Genomic DNA, 20,136 nt, shown 5'->3' on the forward strand with positions numbered 1-20,136 from the left:
GCGCACAAGCCCCAGAATGCCGCGCGGCCTCGCGGGGCACGCCGGGACTCGTAGTCCGCGGTGGCGCGGGTCCGCCCTCCACCTGGCGGGCGGCGGGAGCCTGAGGGGCCCAATGGGAACGGCGGCGCCGCCGCCCCGCCCCGCGCCGCCGGACGCTGTGCCGGGACATGGTTGCCGCCGGTGCCGGGTCCTTGAGCTGAGCGTCCGCCGCCGGGAGCCAACCGCCGCCTTCAACCGTCCGCGCGGGCGGGCCGAGGCGCCGGCGGGCCGGCGAGGAGCCGCGGCCACCGCGGAGGAGGAGGAGGCAGCAGCAGGAGGCCGGAACGGCCGCCGGGCCCGGGCACATGGCGTCCATCTTACTGAGGAGCTGCCGCGGCCGGGGGCCCGCTCGCCTCCCGCCGCCCCGTGCCGCAGCCGGGAGAGGTGAGCAGCCGGTGCCCCGCAGACAGTGCGGAGCTGGGGGCCGGGCCGCCGGGGGCCGGGGAGGGGGGCGGGAAGGGGGTTGGGACAGCGGCTGGGGGGGTCGGAACCCGGGGGCCGGGAGCTGGTGCCAGGCGGGGGGGGTATCGGGTGGCGGCTTGGGACACGGGCTGGGGGCCGGGTGGGGGGCCAGATAAGGGGGCTGGAGCAGGGGCTGGGGGCCGGGGCCGGATGAGGGGGCCGGGTGGGGGCCGGTACAGGGGCTGGGGGCCGGGACCCGGGCAGGGCTGAGGCCTGGAGCCGGGCCCGGGGGGCGTTAGGAGAACAGGGGCAGGGAGCCGAGCGGTAGAGGGCCTCGGGCCCAGCTGCTCCGCGGCACCCCAGCGTGGGGGGCGGGGGGCGCAGCGGTGGGTGGTGGGTCAGGGCGCTCGGACGCGGCCCGGGGCTGGGGTCACGACAGGCAGGGCCCGTGGGCCGCCTCGCCCCTCCGCCCCGCCCGGGCGGGCCCGTTGTCAGGATTGTCGGAGTGTGGGTGCCGCGCGGGGCGGCGGCCTGTGACTCACTCGCACTGTGACCTTAGCCGCCCGGCTGCTGGCCGTGGCGTCCCGAGCGGGGTTTGGAAAGTTTTTTGAAGGCAGCGCGCTGACGGCCAGCCCTGGGACTGCCTGGGCACGCCAGTCGTGGTTAAGCTTGGTGGAACGTGGTGGACAGTCGTGCCCTTGGGCCACATTTAGGACTCTTGAGGAGAGATAGCCCTCGGGTTCCGGCCTGGCAGACACAAACGAGCTGATCTGCGGGCTTGCATGACATCGGTGGGGCCAATATCCTTACAGTAGTGTTGTGTGTCTGTGCATGGCGCCAGGCGGGTCCCCTGGTATCCCCAGCCTCCGTGACCCTAGCTGTCCACATAGAGATCACACCTAACTCTGAGCGCTGGGGGTCCACATGTCTGTAGCCCAGACTCCCTTTCTGACTTTTTATATTAACCTTTTTGAGTCTGTTCCTTATTTGTTAAGTTGAGGACTTCCCTTAGGAATAGTAGAGACTTGGGACACCTGCATGGGTCAGTGGTTTAGCTCCTCCCTTCAGCTCGGGTCATGATCCTGGAGTCCCGGAATGCAGTTCCACATCGGCTCCCTGCATGGAACCTGCTTCTTCTGCCTGTGTCTTTGCGTCTCTCGTGAATAAATAAAATCTTAAAAAAAAAAAAAAAAAAAGGAGTAATAGAGACTCAAGTGAAATATATTTCAAAGTACATCATGATTCACAAAAGCACTCCCAAGAAACCTGATTCTTGTAATTTTTATTTTTTTATTTTATTTTAAAGATTTTATTTATTTATTCATGAGAGACGCACACACAGAGAGAGGCAGAGACACAGGCAGAGGGAGAAGCAGGCTCCATGCAGGGAACCCGATGTGGGACTCGATCTGGGATCTCCAGGATCACACCCTGGGCTGAAGGCGGCGCTAAACCGCTGAGCCACTGGGGCTGCCTGATTCTTGTAATTTTTAACAGTAGTGGATGGTTGGCAGCTTAGAACTTTGGAGCCTTGGGAAGGGCATTGAGCAGCAAGAATTGACCATATGAATGGTCTAGGTCCAGTCCAGCCTTTAGTCTTTCCTTCTGCTTAGAGTTCTCCTTGTATTTCTTCCCTGTTAAGGATGGTAATAGAAATACTTGGGCCACTTCAGATTTCTGGAGCATGTTTACAGTTTAAAAGTGAGCTGACGGTGGTTTGGCGCCTGCCTTCGGCCTGGGGCGTGGTCCTGGAGTCCCGGGATCGAGTCCCTCATCGGGCTCCCTGCATGGAGCCTGCCTCTCCCTCTGCCTGTGTCTGCCTCTCTCTCTCTTTTGTGTCTTTCATGAATAAATGAATAAAATCTTTAAAAAAAAAAAAGTGAGCTGAATTTGTTTTTGTAGTTGTATCATTGTGGGAACACAAATGTTTCTTGTAGTTAGCACTCTTCTTTATTGTACAGAAAGGGGCTCGGAGTGGGTCAGAGTTTGCTGTAGGACCAGCAGGGAGTCGAGCCTGGGAGCCCCACGACTGGACTGTGAGGCACAATTTTGAACCAATTCTGAAATGGCACTCCCAGCTGAGCACAGTGGCCTTTTTCTGCAGCACATTTCCCCAGTATTAACCTTCTCTGTCCCTGGTTCATTGTCACAATTAGTAAACCAACATTGGTACATTGTTGTTAACAGAGGGCCATACTGTATTCAGATTTCTTTTATTCTGTCTCAGGCTTTACTCTGATTTTTTTACTTTGTTATTTACATACTTTATTTTGCTTGTGCTTGCTTATTTGTTAGTACCTTTCCTTTGTTGTGCATGCATTTTATTCTGATGTCTTGGTATGTCCCAGGACTTTATTCAGGATACCAGGCTGTGACACGTTTCTCAGGCTTTCCTTGACAGTTTGGAGGATTGTTCAGTTCTGTTGTAGAATCCCAACCTTCAGGAAGGGGAGGGGAGTCTGGGATCGAATGAGATGGCCAGCGGCCTAGGGTATAATCAGTGAGGCCTAGGACATGAAGATAGGAAGGCTTGGGGAGCTTTGGAGTTGGTGGCGTGTGAAGATGTAAACCCCACATGGACAGAGGCTCCTGAGCTTAGGGATCTTCTAGATCTTGCGTAGGAACCTCATCATCTGGCTGTTCCTCGTGCCCTTTATAATAAACTATAATAGTAAGTAAAGCAAATTCCTGAGTTCTTGTGGTTTTGTTTTTTTTTAAGATTTTATTTATCTATTCATGAGAGACAGAGAGAAAGAGAGAGAGAGAGAGAGGCCGAGACACAGAGGGAGAAGCAGGCTCCATGCAGTGAGCCTCAATCCTGGGACTCCAGGATCACACCCTGGGCCGAAGGCAGGCGCTAAACCGCTGAGCCACCTGGGCTGCCCCCCCCCTTTTAAGATTTTATTTGTTTTAGAGAATTAATAGAACTGTGGTAGAACTACCAAATTTGTAGTTGGCAGAGTGTGGGTGACCTGGGGACCCTACTTGCAACTGGTGTCTGAAGTGGAGCAGTCTGTGGGACCGAGCCCTGAACCTGTGGGTGTGTGCTAACTCTGGGTAGAGTCAGAACAGAATGGGAGGCTGCCTGGCTGCTGTCACAGAGTTGGAGAATTGGTTGTTGGAAAAGAAAACAAAACAAAAGGACTTCGAGAAGGAGAGAGTGACCCATCTGTGGTCCAAATCCTGTAGTTCTGCTCCTTCCACCATCCCACAGGAGCAGGGCTCCTGGAAGGGCTAGGGAAGCCTTCAAAATGGGGAGATTGTGGGAAGGGACCAGGTAGGACAGGGAATGTGCAATGATGGGAGGGCAGGCCAGGGAGCTATGGGAGCTGTGATAGCTTGTCTACTTGCTTCATGGAATGCACAGGGCCAGGAGCCATTGCTGGGCTATGTTCTTGAGGTGCAGGGCTGGCCCAGGGCAGGAATGAAGGGGACAGGCCCAGGCGTGGGGCACATCTATTTGGTACTCAGCTGGGGTGAGGCTTGATGTGACTAAAAACGTAGTGTTTGAAGTATAAGAGATTATTATATGATTCATGGAAACTGCTTGTGAGCCCAGACCCCAGCTTAAAGCCAAGCTGCCACCTGTGCTACAAAGCTCTAAATTTGATGGGAATAGCCTTTTTTTTTTTTTTTAAGATTTTATTTATTTATTCATGAGAGACACAGAGAGGCAGAGACACAGACAGAGGGAGAAGCATTGTCCCTACAGGGAGCCCAATGTGGGACTCGACCCTGGGCCTGGGATCATGCCCCAAGCCAAAGGCAGATGCTCAATTGCTGAGCCACTGAGATGTCCCTGGGAATAGCCTTCTACACAGGAATATGAGAGGTACCCATGATGACACTGGGCACTGAGTTACATAAAGTGACAAGTGGAAGTCCTTGTCCCCAGAGGGTCCACTGGGAGTTCCAAGGGTGTCCAGGAGTTGGCACCTGTCCCCTGCCATACCCATCTTCTCTCCTCCTTTCTCACGCTGGTGCCCAGAGTGGGCCCATAGCACCCCACACCTGCTCTGTGCACTCCTGCTCCTGGAAGGTCTTAGGATGCCAGCCTGCCTTTTCAGCCTTGCTGCCTGGCACCCTGTCGACATGATGCCTCTGGCCCTGTTGCCATCCCCCCTGCGTCCCCCCCCCCCCCCCCCGTATCTGTCTTGTTCCCTCCACAGGTGGTTTCCACAGCACAGGGTTTGATCACAGGTAAGCCCGAGCATTGATCATGTGAATGAAGTCTGAATTTATGCTTGTAGAAACCACATTGAGTTAGAAAAAGTGTCAAAAATACATAAAAATCCTGAGTGTGCTGCATACTTATTAGTAAGGTTTATCTAAGAAATGGCTTGTTCTTAGCATTTGTTTTATCAATAGTTCTCATAGCCCTCACCCCCTCATGTGAATAGAGAAGGTGTTGGGTTGTTTGGATGGGGCCCTTGCTCTATGGGGCTGTCTGTGCACTGGGGATCCCATGCAATATGGCACCAGCTGAAGTGATTAGGGAGTGGTCATACCTGGGGAGACCCCCAGTCCTGGGCTCTGTGGATCCTTTAGCTGGTGGAACCTGGTGTCCCTGGTTGGGGTGTGTGAAGCCAGGGGCTACCTCAGATTCCCCTTCTTCCCTAGGGCTACCCCAAGACCCTGTGTTCCTAACTGGATAGACCCTTCACTTATTGACACTCTGAAACCTTGCAACACTCAGAACACACTTATAGAAGCTTACTCTGCAAAAGAGATGCGTGCCCCTTCAGATTCTCAAAGGTGATAGTGATTAAAGTGCCTGGTTTGAGACTCACGTTCTCATTTTCTCCTTGTTTTCTCGTAGGTGGTCTGGGAGATGGTGCTTGTCTTGGCTGTGCCAGCACCGTGGGGTTGATAAGCCACTTGTAAGTAAACAACGTCACTTGACATCCATTTGAAAGTGGGAGCTTGGAAATGCTTGAGTGGTGTGTGACTCCTGATTTTGGGGAGACAGCATATTCTACTTTCCTATTTTTGGTTTTTATTTCTTTTTAGCCTTTATCTTTACACTTTGAAATATATGACCTCATACATTAGTGGATCTTTGGGAAATAAACATTTATAATCCCAGTACCTGTTGTATATATTATTAAATTTCGATGTATTTTATTCTAGGTTTTTTTTTTTCATGTGTCTCTTTTTAAAAACAGTGCTGTATACTTACAGCGTACTGTGTGCTTTTCCATGCTCACACAGCTGCTGTTGTCAACGACTTCTCCCATACTTGTGCAAAAAGATGTAGGATGTGCCAGGCAGTGTTGTGGGTGTGGGGTTCTGTCATTAGTCACATTAGACCCTCCCTTGGAACCCCATTTGGTCCTTTGCAGAGCATTATATTGAGCAAGTGCTGGCCACAGGACTCATCCTCACCTGGTTCTACGGACATGCCCAGAATGTGGTGGACTTAGCCCTTCCCTTTGGTGGTACTGTTGTGAGGCTGGAAGGCTTCCTGTAGGGAGTAGCATGCATACTTCCCTATCCACTGTCCCACATGGACTCAAACTTCCCTCAGGGTTCCTGTTCTCTCCCACCCTCCATTCCCTCTGCCCAACATCCCCGAACAGTTTCCTTCTGCTCCCCTGCCCTGCACAGTTGGATGCCCAGACCTCTCTCCTGACTTCCACTTGCTCCAGGTACCCAGAGTGGAGCCCATCTTTCTCTTCTGACATCCTTGATTCTTTCTGTTGGAGAGTGCTGGACCTCCTTCGCAAGTCATAGAGCCATCAAGTCTTTTGAGTTTTCTTACTCATTTGAGATTGTTAATTTGTTATTTCATCTTGACTATAACACTTTTCTGCAGAATGCTTCCTAGAACAGATTTAATTCCCTAAAATAAAAACTGTGTAAGTCATACACAAAAACTTGGTTGATGTTAAAGCAAAATTGTGCTTAAACACAGCAGGCTTGCATGGCTTTTCTTGCATGTGTGAGTGTCTTTGTGGAGTGGGGTTGGCATACATGCAGCGTATGGTGGGAACATAACAGTCTGTTTAAAAGCCCCTCCCAACAGCAGACCCTACCGGCCCCTGCCTGTTGTAAGAGTACTCCCACCTGGCTCTTGAGATTGATTTTAAAGATTTTATTTATTTATTTTAGAGCGTGGGGGGGGGGGGGGCGGCGGCAGTAAGGGGAAACAGAGAATCCCAAGCCGACTTCCAGTTGAGTGGGGAGCCGAGCACCAGGCTCCACCATGCAACCCTGAGATCACCACCTGAGCTGAAATCAAGAGTCAGTTGCTCAGGGGCCCCTGGGTTTGATATTAATTAGATTTCTCTTCTGACCAGTGTAAGACATTTTTGTCATGAAATCATTCTTTTTATGGTGTGAGACCATTAATGAATGGGTATAGAACATCTTTACTCCTGCCAAAGTATGTGTTTCTAGATTTAATTTTTTTTTTAAAGAAATTCCTTTAAAAAAAAAAAGATTTTATTTATTTGAGAGAGAGCCAAGCAGGGGGAGAGGCAGAGGGAGAGGGAGAAGCCGACTGCCTGCTGAGCATGGAGCCTGAAGAAGGATTGAATCCCAGGACCCTGAGATCACGACCTGAGCTGAAGGCAGACCTTTCACCGACTGAAGCGCCACCCAGGCACCCCCTAGATTTAATTCTAAAGGTTTTTTTTGTTTTTTTTTTTTTTAGATTTTATTTTATTTACTCATGAGAGATACAGAGCGAGAGAGAGAGAGGCAGAGACACAGGCAGAGGGAGAAGCAGGCTCCATGCAGGGAGCCTGACGTGGGACTTGATCCAGGGTCTTCAGGATCACGCCGTGGATCGCTAAACCACTAAACCACCGGGGCTGCCCTAATTCTAAAGTAAACTGTAATCTGCAGGTACCATTTGAAGGGCATGGGGCCCAGTGTGAGGCTGGAAATAGTGGCTGGTGATCCTGGGGTGCAACCCATGCTTGCCATAAAGGATGTAACTCTGTAAGGCCAACTTTAGGGTTTTTTCAAGGCAAGCTAGAAGTCTGGGTTTTGGGGTAAAGTCTCTGGTTTTTGAGTACTGGCCTCTAAGGCAGGTTAGGGGACTGCTGTGTGGACCAGCCATGACTGGTTCATCTTCATGTACCACCTGGAGGTGGGGAGTGCTGCCAGTGACCCCAGCAGCCTGCAGAACCTTCCAGGCCTTTTTCTCTTGTATGAAGTGCTTGTGTCTGGGTGGTCTATGCTTCACATTTACCCTGGTGAGTCCCGTTGGCTTTTATCTGCAGGGAACCAGACCTGGAGCCTCCTTTCTGGACAGTCCTTCTGCGTTTACTTTTCAGTTTTTTTTTTTTTTTAATATTTCATTTATTCATGAGAGACACAGAGAGGCAGAGACACAGGAAGGAGAAGCAGGCACCCCACAGGGAGCCCGATGTGGGACTAAATTCCAGACCTTGGGATCATGCCCTGAGCCAAAGGCAGATGCTCAACCACTGAGCCACCGAAGTGTCCCAACTTTTCGGTTCTGAAGTGGTTTTTTTGGGACTGTAGCTGGAGTGTTCTCAGAATCATAAAATTGGGATGCCTGGATGGTTCCATCAGTGAAGCGTCTGCCTTTGGCTCAGGTCATGATCCCGGGATCCTGGGATCGAGTCCAGTGTTGGGCTCTCTGCTCAGCAGGGAGTCTGCTTCTCTTTCTCCCTCTGTCCCTCCCCCTGCTCGTGCTCTCTGTCTCTCACTCTCTCAAATAAAATTGAGAATATTAAAGCAGAAGTGTGCAGTTTCCTGGGGGTAAACTGTTTTATTTAGTTAAGACCTTTTCTCTGTTTCAGGAAAAGGTCTCATTTTCTTTATCTGGGCCACATGTACTACCTCTAAGACAGTGCCTAGATATGTTGGGTTTGGTGTGGATGGGCCTCCTTTTTCATTATTTTTTCTAAGTGATTATTGCTGGCACATAAGTCACCAGTTTTCTTGTGTCCAGCCACTTCTCACAGTCATTTATCATATTCTAACTCACACTGTACCACATCTCTTTGGTGGTGGGGCCTGCTGGGGCACGGCACCCTCGCACTCCTGCTGCTTCTCTACTCTCTCAGCCTCCTGGCGTCAGAACAGCACAGCCCCTCCCATGTTGTCACCCCAGCAAACAGTGTGTCTAGTGTGGTCTGTGTCATGTTAGCTTTTGTGTTTAGTACTGTTTCTACCCTATCATCTTATCCTTATTGTCCTAAAGTGTATTTATTAGGAATGGATGTTGAGTTTTTCAGGCACCTTTAAGAGTCCAGCGTACCTGCATTTAAGATTCATATTAAAAACTGCTTTATTAATACAAATTTTTTATAAGTTAACAATTTTTAGAAAGTTAAGCACTTTCTTTGGAAAGTGGGCAATGCGGAGCGTCCACTGGCTCAGTCAGTGGAGCAGGTGACTCTTGCTCTCAGGGTCGTGAGTTCAAGCCCCATGTTGTGTGTAGAGCTTACTTAAACAAAATAAGATTTTAAGGGGAAAAAAGAATATTAAGCAATGGGAACTATGAAGGTGTTTAGCTGAACTCATACATTTCAAAATAGAGATTATAGGCGAGAGTTGGAGTCTTGCATCAGTCTCAGTATCCAGAACATGTTGCTTTTCATTTTGGTGGCACAGTGTAAGAAATATTAAGCGCCATAGATAAGTACAGGTGACCCTTGAACAATACAGTAAGGGATCGGATGCTGATTCCTGTGCAGTCGAAAATGCACATATAAGGGCAGCCCGGGTGGCTCAGTGGTGTAGCACCACCTTCAGCCCAGGGCATGATCCTGGAGACCCAGGATCGAGTCCCCCGTCAGGCTCCCTGCGTGGAGCCTGCTTCTCCCTCTGCCTGTGTCTCTGCCTCTCTCTCTCTCTCTCTCTCTATCTCTCTATCTATCTCTCTTTCTGTCTCTCATGAATAAATAAATAAAATCTTCGAAAAAAATACACATATGACTTGACTGACTTCCCAAAAGCTTAACTGATAGCCAGCTGTTCATTCTGAATGTAAACAGTCAATTAACTTATGTCTTGTATACATATCATATGTTGTGTTCTTAAAGTAAGCAAGACAAAAGAAAATCATAAGGAAAATACACGTACAGGACTGTCCTGTATTTATCAGAAAACCTCTGCACAAAAGTGGGTCCAGGCACAGAAGTCCATGTTGTTCCGAGGCTGGTGTGGTCACAGTAGCACCCTTTGTATTGGTTCTTCTGTGAGATTAATCTTCAGCTAAAATGGTCCAAACCCCAAGGGTGAGCAGGTGGGGAGTTTCTGATCATGGGTGTTAATCTAGCTGCTCTTGACCTCCTTTCATAAATAAAGGCAGAGAGGGAGCACCTAAAATTGGGAATATGCCAACTATAATTCGTTAGTCCTGGAGCTCATTCCGTGGGAAAACTGGGGCTGCCTTGAGGCTCTTTCCAGAGTCTCATGCAGTGTGAATGCTCATGAGATGGGTTGCAGAAACACTAAAATGATGGGGACAGCTGCTTCCCCGGCCCCCCAGAATGCTCCTGGCATAGGGTACGCTGAATGTCACAGGGCCTCGAGGGCTCTGATAGGTGTTGAGATGTTGTGGGCAGTGGTCCCCAGTTCCCCAGCAGAGGGGCTCCTTGTCCTGCAAGCAGGCACTGTTGCACCTCTTGTCCTCAGGCAGAGATGTCCTGCACTTTGGGAATCATTCCTTTTAGTCCTGGTACCTCTTACTCAATTGTCCATCTTTGCTTCCCTTTCTAGTGTCACTTTGCCCTTGCTGGCATCATGTCCCTGAAGAACTGAAGGTAGCACGTTAAGATTTGGGATCTTCCCATGCCCAGCCTCAGGACATTGTCTGGGGCAACTGCCCCCTTAAGAACAGGACATGTTAGGAGTCAAATGGTCCACAGGTGTTGTGCCTGTGGCATGTCTACAGCCATTGACAGGAGTTACAAAGGTGCCATGGGGAGAACAGGCATGGGTCCCTTTGCCTGCCACTCTGTGCATCTGATGCCACGAGTCACAGGAAATGCTCTAACCCTATGAACACGTTTCTTTGCCAGGTACTACGTGGTTTTCTGGTTTTTTGTTTGTTTGTTTGTTTGTTTTTTGTTTTTTTTTAAGATTTTATTTTAAAATAATCTTTACACCCAACATGGGGCTTGAACTTACAACCCCGAGATCAGGAGTTGCAGGTTCCACCAACAGAGCTCGCCAGTGCCCCTAGTTTTTCTCTTCTTGAAGGTGGCAGCAGGTTGTCTGTGTTGTGGATGTAGGAGTCAGCACCTGAAGGTAAAGTGGGAGGCTTTGACAGGAGCGCCTAAGCTGGCCTTGTAGGGGTAAGGTGGGTGTGTGCTTCTCGGGGGCTTTTGGTGAGGTGGGGCAGAGCAGTGCCCCAGCTGTCCCTGGGAAGGCAGCAGTGCCCATGTCAGTGGTGTTCTGACGAAGATTTTAAAAACAATAGATTATGTAATTTTATGCTTTTTGAAAATAGCTAAATCTTTCTGGCTAGATTGTCAGTAATAATAGTCTCCAGTATGCATGGAGATAGCCAGATCTTGGAGCATCTCTGGCCCCAGCTGGATAAACCAGGTGTTTTTCTACTCGCTCTGGTTTCATGAGTCTCTGTCTTTGCCTGTTGGTTGTCTCCTGCAACTGCTGACATCATGCCTTCTTGTGGAAGCCACTTGCTTCCTTGATAATTGAGGGTTGGAAAATTGGTTAATTAAGTTTGAGGGAGAGAGGAGGTAATGCTTATTCCCATGTGTGAGCACGGTTTGCCCATGTTGGGAGGCAAGGCCAGGGCGCCAAGGGCACAGGCTGTGGCCACAGTCTCACAGACCCAAGGGTCTGAGCAGCGCTGCTGTGTCCTGGGCAGCCTGTCCCTTGGTGACTGTAACTTAGCAGGTTGGGTTCAAGTCCATCACTTACCAGCTCAGGTGTTGATCGAGGGGGTGGGGAGGAGTGGAGGGTGTCTAGGGCTCACAGCACAGGACTGACTGCCCTTCAAAAGCAGGAACAGGGACTCCCAACAGGCAGGAGGCCAGTGTGGTATTGATCAATGGATGGCTGGTGGTGCCCTGTACCCGCTGCACCCACTTGATAACAGGTTGCAGACTGAGGTGGGTCTGTCCCTGTTTGTGCTTTGGTATTCCCCATCCATGATAGGTGCTGCTAAACTAGACATTCTCCAGCTTCCTTTCAGCGCTGACTGGCAGCGTCTCAACTGCTTTGATGGGGGAGTAATCATAGCTGCCACCTCCCTGGTAGTTGTTGCTGTGTGCAGACACTGTTCTGGGTACTCCATATTTATTTTATTTTATTATTTTTTTAAAGAGATTTTTTTTTTTAAGATTTTATTTATTTATTCATGAGAGATAGAGAGAGGCAGAGACACAGGCAGAGGGAGAAGCAGGCTCCACGCAGGGAACCCAACGTGGGACTCAATCCCGGGTCTCCAGGATCATGCCCTGGGCTGAAGGCGGCGCTAAACCACTGAGCCACCCAGGCTGCCCTCCACATTTATATTATCACATACATTTAATAGAGGATGCTCCTGAAAGCACAGAGAGGTTAATTAAGTTGCCCAAGGTCTCACAGCAGTAAGTATTGGATTGGAATTTGAACAGGGACAGGCAGCTGTAGAGCTCATATCCTCACTGCTGGTGTTGGGCCAGGTGCAGTGAGATGATCCAGCAGATGAGAAGGAGCTGGGGTGTGTATGTTGGTTATAAGTGCACACCTATGAGGTTAAGTTGGAGCCTGTGGCCTCCCAAAAGTGGGTTTGTGCACTCAGGAAGGAAAGACATTTCCAGTGTGACGGGTGAGATACATAGAAGATTGTGGGGCTCCAAGAATCGTGCAGGTAGGTTGCTCCTGCCCTGGACTGTAATCAAGGCTCTGGGCTGAGCAGAGGGAACAGCATGGGGAAGAGAAGGAGGAGTGGGCTCTAGACGTGATTCATTGGGTTTTTGCACAAACGTATTTGCTGGATGGTGCACAAGGGCTCTAGACGTGATTATTGGGTTTTTGCACAAACGTCTTTGCTGGATGGTGCACAAGTTTGGGTCACTGTTGATTTGAGCATCCTCACTGTCTTCCAGGACTCACTGAAGAGCTACAGGTCTTAATAGAAAGTCACCTGGTAGAGGAAAGGACTCCTGCCCCACCCCCACATTCCCTAAGTCTGGGAACCCACCTGGGAGATCGACCCTGAGGATTGGTCTGTCAGGTCCAGGGCTCAGGCTTCTACTATTTGTGTCCATCCTGTCCCTTTGAGCCCTCAGTCCCTGCCCAGGCTCTTCGGTGTCCTAGTGTCTCATGAGCCCAGGGGGTGCTGGCTGCCCTCGTCTCCCTCACAGGCCCCCCTGCACAGAGCTGCTTGTCTTCCTGATCTGTTTTCCGGTTGTCAGGGAGCAGTGGAGAGCCTGTTTCATGTGCAGGAAGATAGAGTGTGTTTGTGATGGGGCTCTGCTCTGTGTTGCTCTCGTTCGTTGTGGTGCTGGGAGGTCATGGACAGGGGCTGGCCCCTCATTGCTCTTTCCCTTTCTCCCTATTGAAGGAATGTTCCATTTCACTGCTGCACTCCCGTCCACCCCATCCACCTTGCCTTTAGAGCCAATCCTCGTGGCTGTTGGACTGTGAGGCCTGAGCGCGTGTGCGTGGCAGCCGGAGTGCCCTGGACCCCCACCTCGGCCAACTTGCTCATCCCAGGGCTTCAGTTCCTTCCTTTGCGCTGCTGGCACTCATCACCCCCACTGAGGGATGACTCCGTGGTGGAGAAGTCGCTCAAGTCCTTAAAGGACAAGAACAAGAAGCTGGAGGAGGGAGGCCCTGTGTACAGCCCCCCTGTGGAGGTGGCTGTGAAGAAGTCCTTGGGGCAGCGGGTCTTGGACGAGCTGAAGCACTATTATCACGGCTTCCGCCTGCTCTGGATTGACACCAAGATCGCCGCGCGCATGCTCTGGCGCATCCTCCACGGCCACACCCTGACCCGCAGGGAGCGCAGGCAGGTAAGGGATGCGTGGGGCCAGGTGGCTCAACTTCTGGGTGCTTTAAGACACTTTAAGGGCTTTTTTTCCTGCCACTTTTGCTTTAAAAAAAAACCCAGAGAAACGAAACCACAAACTTCCCTATAATACACCACTGATTGCAGCCCTGCTTCCTGCTTGTCCTTTGGCGGCTCCTCCACCAGAGGTGTTCATGCCTCCTGCTCTGACCTTGTTCCCCCGCCCTTGGCTTCTTTCCTGTTGAGAGGTCTGTGTCTTCCTAAGTGGACTTCTTTTTTTTTTTTCTTTTTTTTTTTTTTAAGATTTTATGTATTTACTTGAGAGAGAACACAATCAGGGGCAGAAAGGAGGGAGAAGCAGACTCCCCAATGAGCAGAGAGCCCCACAAGGGGCTGGATCCCAGGACCTTGGAATCATGACCTGAGCCAAAGGCAGATGCTTCACCCATCTCTTAAAAAAGACTGTTCCTATTTTTCCAGGAGCCCAGACCTTCTAGGTCTCTTCCTTTGTGTGAAGTAACTGATGGTTACACTGTAGACTTTTTTCTTTCTTTTTTTTTTTTTAATTTTTATTTATTTATGATAGTCCTACAGAGAGAGAGAGAGAGGCAGAGACACAGGCAGAGGGAGAAGCAGGCTCCATGCACCGGGAGCCCGATGTGGGATTCGATCCCGGGTCTCCAGGATCGCGCCCTGGGCCAAAGGCAGGCGCTAAACCGCTGCACCACCCAGGGATCTCTTTTTTTTTTTTTTTTTAAGAGGGGAGAGAGAATCTTAAGCAGGCTCCCTGCCCAGCACAGAGCCCGACACAGGGCTCAATCTCAGAACCCTGAGATCAAGAGTCAGCCACATAACCGACTGTGCCACCCAGACATCCCTGCATCTGTTTAGGTGATTATATGGTTTTCCTTTTTTTTTTTTAATTACTTAAATGGTTGAGATTGTAAGATTAGATAAAAACAAAACAAAACAAAAAAAACAATACCCAGCTATATGCAGTCTACAAGAAACACCTTAAATGTAAAGACACAAATAGATGGGAAGTGAAACAGTAGGAAAAGGGAAGTGGTGCTAACAGAAGAAAGCTGGTGTGGCCACCTCAGCACCAGACAGAAGTGACTGCAGAGCAAAGATGACCAGGGATGGAGAGGTCATCCTGGTATCCAGCATTTCATGATATTCCCCTGGTGGCCCTTGTTGCTGCCAGCAAGAGCCAGTCGTCGCCTGCTGCTCCCATCCCGCTGGCCTGCAGGCCCAGTGGGCAGCGCCATGGCGGTGTCAAGCCATGTCTGCAGAGCAGGATTCCCCAGTGGGTGGTGTGTGATGGGAGGTGGTCCACTCCTCAGGCCAGCTTCTACCTCTCCTTTCTGAAGACTGTCTTCCCATGGCTTAGTCTTGGGAGGAAGAACTGGCTTTGAGAGCAGCTGGCTGGGCTGTTTGGAACGTAGCACTCTGGCTGACCCCTGCCAGGCGTTAGGTGCGGTGCACCCCTGAGGGTGGCGGGAGCAGTGTGGTCATACTGGGGCTCTGATCCCTTCCACCTTTTCTCAGTTTCTCCGGATATGCGCTGACCTCTTCCGCCTCGTCCCCTTCCTGGTCTTTGTGGTGGTGCCTTTCATGGAGTTTTTGCTTCCTGTCGCTGTGAAGCTCTTCCCCAATATGTTGCCATCCACGTTCGAGACCCAGTCCATCAAGGTAATGGGGAACTGGGGGCAGAGAGCTCGCTCCAGGGCGGATTGGACGTTATTCTGACGTTCTCATCTCCTCCATGATTCAGTCATGCCACACTGTGACGAGTACAGGATGGGCTTTGGAGATATTTCTCTTTAAACATGTTTTAGAATACAGTTTCACTTGCCCACCTCTTCAGGCCACAGGTTGAGGCTGCTGGTTGTTGGTGAGACCCATGGAAGGCAGGGCAGACCTGCTGTAGCCCTGGGGCCCAGCTGGTGGCAGCTGCACTGCCCTCCATGCTCATGGACTTGGTTCACACCACGCAGTCCCTGCTCCAAAAGGCCACACAAATATTTTTTGAAACCATGAAATAGAAGAAGTCTTAGAATGCATAGCGCCTGGGTGGGAGTGAGTGCTGTTCAGGGAAACGTGGGTGGCACTGGCTTGAGGGGTTCCCATCGGAACAGTGGCAGCAGCTGCTCTGACTGGTGCCATCCAGGAGGCCATGGGGGGACCAGGGTAGGGGCCAGAGGAGTGAAACACCCCTTCTCTGACCTCACAGGAGGAGAGGCTGAAGAAGGAGCTGCGGGTCAAGCTGGAGCTGGCCAAGTTTCTCCAGGACACCATTGAAGAGATGGCCCTGAAGAACAAAGCAGCCAAGGGGAATGCCACCAAAGACTTCTCTGTGTTTTTCCAGAAGGTACCATGATGCTTCAGAGCCGTGCTGGCCTCAGCCCACTGGTCCAGTATGCTGGCTAGAGCCTCAGGGCTCCCCTGTGTTATGTGGGGATATGCCTTGCTTCCTTTCTTCCCTCTTCTTGACCTCACAAAGCAAGAGGAACTCCCAGACAAGCGTGGGCTGGTGCTGTGGGGGGTGGGGGGGTCACCAGGAGCACCCCCCCCCCATCCTGCTCTCCTGAGAGCTTAAACCACATTGACATTCAGAATTATTTGCCTGTGTCTCCAGACTTGGTAGCAGCCCCAGGGGAGGTAGAGTTTGGCCAATGAGGAATGAAGACTGCAGTTGTGATGAGCTGGGGGGCCAGGCTGGGAGAGGAGGGCGCAGATCCCTAGAGCTACTGCACAGCTACAGCCACAGTGGGGAACCTCTTGCCAGTTAGCAGCCTTGGCTCTAATGGCATGGGCAGGAAAGGGGCCAGCCAGTGCGTGGTACCTGGAGGCATCCCCCATGGGGAGCCCCCAAGGGGCTGCTCCCCAGTAGGAGCAGAGAACAAAGTGGGTCTGAGGGAGGGGCTCTTCCACCTGATCCTCCTTAGTTTCTTTTATTGAGGCTTGTGACACAAGACGGTGGGTGGCGCTGGGGAACACACCCCTACCACCCAGTGGGTAACCCACGTGATTGTTCCTGCAGATCCGAGAGACAGGTGAGAGACCCAGTAATGAGGAGATCCTGCGTTTTTCCAAGTTGTTTGAAGATGAGCTGACCCTGGATAACCTCACACGGCCTCAGCTGGTGGCCCTCTGCAAGCTGCTGGAGCTCCAGTCCATTGGCACCAACAACTTCCTCCGCTTCCAGCTCACCATGAGGCTGCGGTCTATCAAGGCTGACGACAAGGTGAGCAGCCTGCATTCCAGGCTCTGCCTTTCCAGGTATCTTTGGTTTCTGGTTGCAAAAGCAGCAGCTGTCCTCACTGTAAAGCCCTGGTAGTCCTGGACGATAGAGGAGGATCAAATCCCTTGTTGTCCTGTCCTGCCCAGACTGTAGCTGTTGGCATTTTGTGCCTGTTTGCCCGCTTGGTGCTCTGCACACAGCCTGAATGTAAGTGTACATGTACTGGAACGAGGCTGGAACCGTACAGCCCAACAGCTTGTCACCTGGCATGACATTAGGAGACCTGCCCATGTCACTGAGTATTTGTTAAAAGGATAAATGGCAACAATTGCTTGATGTTTCATTATGTGAACACATCATAATTTATTAAGCATCAGTTTAGCTAATATTTTGCTACTTTAAACAGAGCTGTAATACACATTCTTTAACATGGATTTTTGTTCCAGATCTTTGATAGTTTTTATAAAAAGAGTGACCTAAAAAAAAAAAAAAAAAAAAAAAAAAAAAAAAAAGAGTGACCTACACTTGGGGCTCTCAAGGAGAAGGGCAGGAGGTCAGAAGCAAGTCTTGCCCGCAAGCAGACTGCTCCAGGGGCTGTGCTGACCTCTGTGCCCTCCCCCCTGCCCTGCCCACATCCCAGTGGCTACAGACCCACTGCTGCGTGTGTCCCCGGTGCACTTTTCTCAGGAGCTCCTAAAACACTCTTCTTTTTCTCCAGTAGTGCCTTTCGCCTTTGCATCTGAGGTGTCTGATGTTCTGATAGCTCTGCAGGCACACCTCAGAGGTGTTTAGCCTCAGTCCCAGACCATTTGTCCTCCTTTTTCTGGAATAGCTCATGAGAGTTCCTGCCTGATTATTCTAGTAACTGTGGTCTGTAGGTCCTTTTTGTTTCGTTTTGTTTTCTTGGGATTGTGTGTTTGTATTATCTCGTTGTTCCCGAAGGCAGACATTGTCTGTGGGAAGTTTCTGAGGTTCCAGGTATTGCTATCTTGCCCCAGGAGGGTCCACCTGACTCCGCTCTGTAATAGAAGGGCCTGGTCCCCTTAGAGTCACTGACCTCGATTCAGGGCTGGGCCTGCAGCTGTACCGCATCCCTTCCCCACCGTGTCACCTCCATAACAGAGCCCTGGAGGCCCCTTTGCTTTGTGAGGGTTTTCTGCCTAGCTTCTTGGCTCTGGCTGCTTAGTGGGAGAGCCTGATACCACGGTTATTTCCTATCCTGTCTGCTGAGCAACCTCTCGTCTCTGGCTGTCATCTTAGCCAGCGAGATGTCTCTGGCTCTCGGCAGTGGCCTTTGTTTGGACAGGACTCTCAGCTTGCCTTAAGAGTTGGCAAGTGTTCCTGGGTCCCCAGTGACTCCCACCTCCTTGGTCACCTGGTCTCTCCTGGTCCACATAAAGCTGTCTGTCCCTGAGCCTAGTTGCGTTAGCTTTCTGATGCCTCCCAGATGTGGATTTGTGTTTATTTTGCTTTATCTGGCTTTCTAGTAGCTCTCGGTAGGGGTGTTGGTCTGATGAGAATGGCTCCTTATTCGAGCTAAAAGTAGTAGAGTATCACTGCATTTTTTTAAGAATGAAAAGAAATCCTTTCTCCAACATGGTACAAATTGTGTGTAGGAGGGTGCTCAGGACATCCACTGAAATAGAGTGAGGAGCTGACTTGGGCGGTCCTCGATGTGCCTCCTCACTCCTAGAGAGCCTGTAGCATTGCTACCCTCAACCTCCACTGCCCACCTTAGGAGAGGAAGCTTAAAGGCAGGTGGCCTGGGGTTGAGTCCTGGCCACTCACGTGCTCTGTGATCTTGTGCCAGAATCCTATGAAATAAGACAGCAGCCAGACCTCCACAGACCTCCACTGTTGGGAAGGTGGAAGGGCATCCTTTCTCCTGGGTATTAAGTAAAAAACAAACACAAGAAGACTTTGATTAAGTGGGAGAAGACCCTGGCAGCCCAGGACCAACCAGGTGGGTCTTTTTGCCTGGAGGCTAAAGAGGCCACGCTGAAGAGGTACTGCCGAGCACAGACTTGCAGAGCCCTGACAGGAGTGCCCAGCTGGCTCCCTCCATGGAGTGTGTGACTCTTGATTTCAGGGTTGTAAGTTTGAGCCTCATGTGGGGTGTAGAGATTACTTAAAAATAAAATCTTTTTTAAAAAACAAACCAAAAAACCCCTAACAAAAACTTGCTATCTCTGGCCAGAGGACAGGGAAGGGGCTGCTTCATACAGAGGACTTCAGATGGCAGCTGCTCTGCCCCAGGCAGAAACCAGGGGACATAATGTCACCCCTACCACATGTACTGCTGGCTGAGGGCTGATACCTCCACCGTCTTCAGGATGTCACAGCTGGGATAGTGTCAGGGAAGGCCAGCCGACCAGAGCTGCTCCTTCCTTCCCAGCTGGGAAGCTGCCCCTCCTCCTCCGGGGCACAGTGTCAGGTAGACCAGCAAGGGCCAGGACCTCCACTTCCACCTCCACCTGACAGTTCCAGAACCTTCCCCATGCATCCCACTGGGATGGTGTCTAGAACCAGGTGGGGCCAGCCTGCCCCTCCTAGCCCAGGAGGTATGTGGAGCCCTGGTGGGAAACTGGCTCAGTGGAGGCTGAATGGGGAGCCTGGCAGCAATGAGGCAGCACCCTACCTATTCCAGACTGTACCACGGATGTAATTTGTGGATATAACAGAGATAGCACAGAGAGCTCAGCCACTAAAGGGAGCTTATGACTCACATTTGCCCCAGAAATGGGGGCACAGGCCCACTGAGGGCCAGATGAGATCTTGACACACATGGGAACCAGGGAGGACCTGGGACTTGGCCTTTATTTCTAGTGTGGAAGGAGAAGCCAGCGGTGGCAAGTGATACATGGGGCTCAGGCTTTGTGGTTTCAGAGTTTGAGACAGAATTCTTGCATTCCCATGAAAGCCAGGTCGCAGAGGAGATCTCAGCCATGTAGTCTTGTTAGTTTGGATTAATAGATGCCAGATCATCAATCACAAAATCTATAGAAGTTGGTTAGAACATCACTCGCCACTCCCATGCCAGGGTGTTGTCAGAGGAAGCCAGCTAAGACAGACTATGTCCAGAATCTCATATTTAATACACAAAACATCTGGGTTTAAACTGAAAATCACTCCTCATGTTAAGAACCAGAGGCTCGGGCAGCCCCGGTGGCTCAGCGGTTTAGTGCCGCCTTCAGCCCAAGGCCTGATCCTGGAGACCCGGGATCGAGTCCCACGTCAGGCTCTCTGCATGGAGCCTGCTTCTCCCTCTGCCTGTGTCTCTGCCTCTCTCCTCTCTGTGTCTCTCATGAATAAATAAATAAAATCTTTAAAAAAAAAAAAAAAAAAAAACAGAGGCTCTTGGGGCACCTGGGTGGCTCAGTCGGTTAAGCATCCGACTTGATTTCAGCTCAGGTCTGGATCTCGGGGTTGTGAGATGGAGCCCCACATTGGGCTCCATCTGGGCGTGGAGCCTGATTGCTTAATAAAAAGAACCTGGCAG

The 20,136-nt window shown here is 50.9% G+C and overlaps 1 protein-coding gene across 3 annotated transcripts in view; it reads left to right on the forward strand.

Annotated features, from left to right (window-relative positions):
- Positions 1-212: 212 nt before the first annotated feature.
- Positions 213-20,136, forward strand: part of LETM1 (leucine zipper and EF-hand containing transmembrane protein 1) — a 36,878-nt gene continuing 16,954 nt past the window's right edge. Inside the window, exons 1-6 of one of the 3 annotated variants that reach the window (XM_072804362.1) lie at positions 213-423; positions 5,261-5,321; positions 12,944-13,394; positions 14,942-15,085; positions 15,627-15,764; positions 16,437-16,640. In XM_072804362.1, coding sequence (XP_072660463.1) covers positions 345-423; positions 5,261-5,321; positions 12,944-13,394; positions 14,942-15,085; positions 15,627-15,764; positions 16,437-16,640 — 1,077 coding nt within the window. In that variant the 5' untranslated portion in view covers positions 213-344. The remainder of the gene's footprint in view (positions 424-5,260; positions 5,322-12,943; positions 13,395-14,941; positions 15,086-15,626; positions 15,765-16,436; positions 16,641-20,136) is intronic. The other 2 variants (XM_072804351.1, XM_072804343.1) reach the window with 2 other exon arrangements.

The sequence above is a fragment of the Canis lupus genome, chromosome 2 (genome assembly GCF_048164855.1).
Source record: "Canis lupus baileyi chromosome 2, mCanLup2.hap1, whole genome shotgun sequence".
Lineage (NCBI taxonomy): Eukaryota > Metazoa > Chordata > Mammalia > Carnivora > Canidae > Canis > Canis lupus.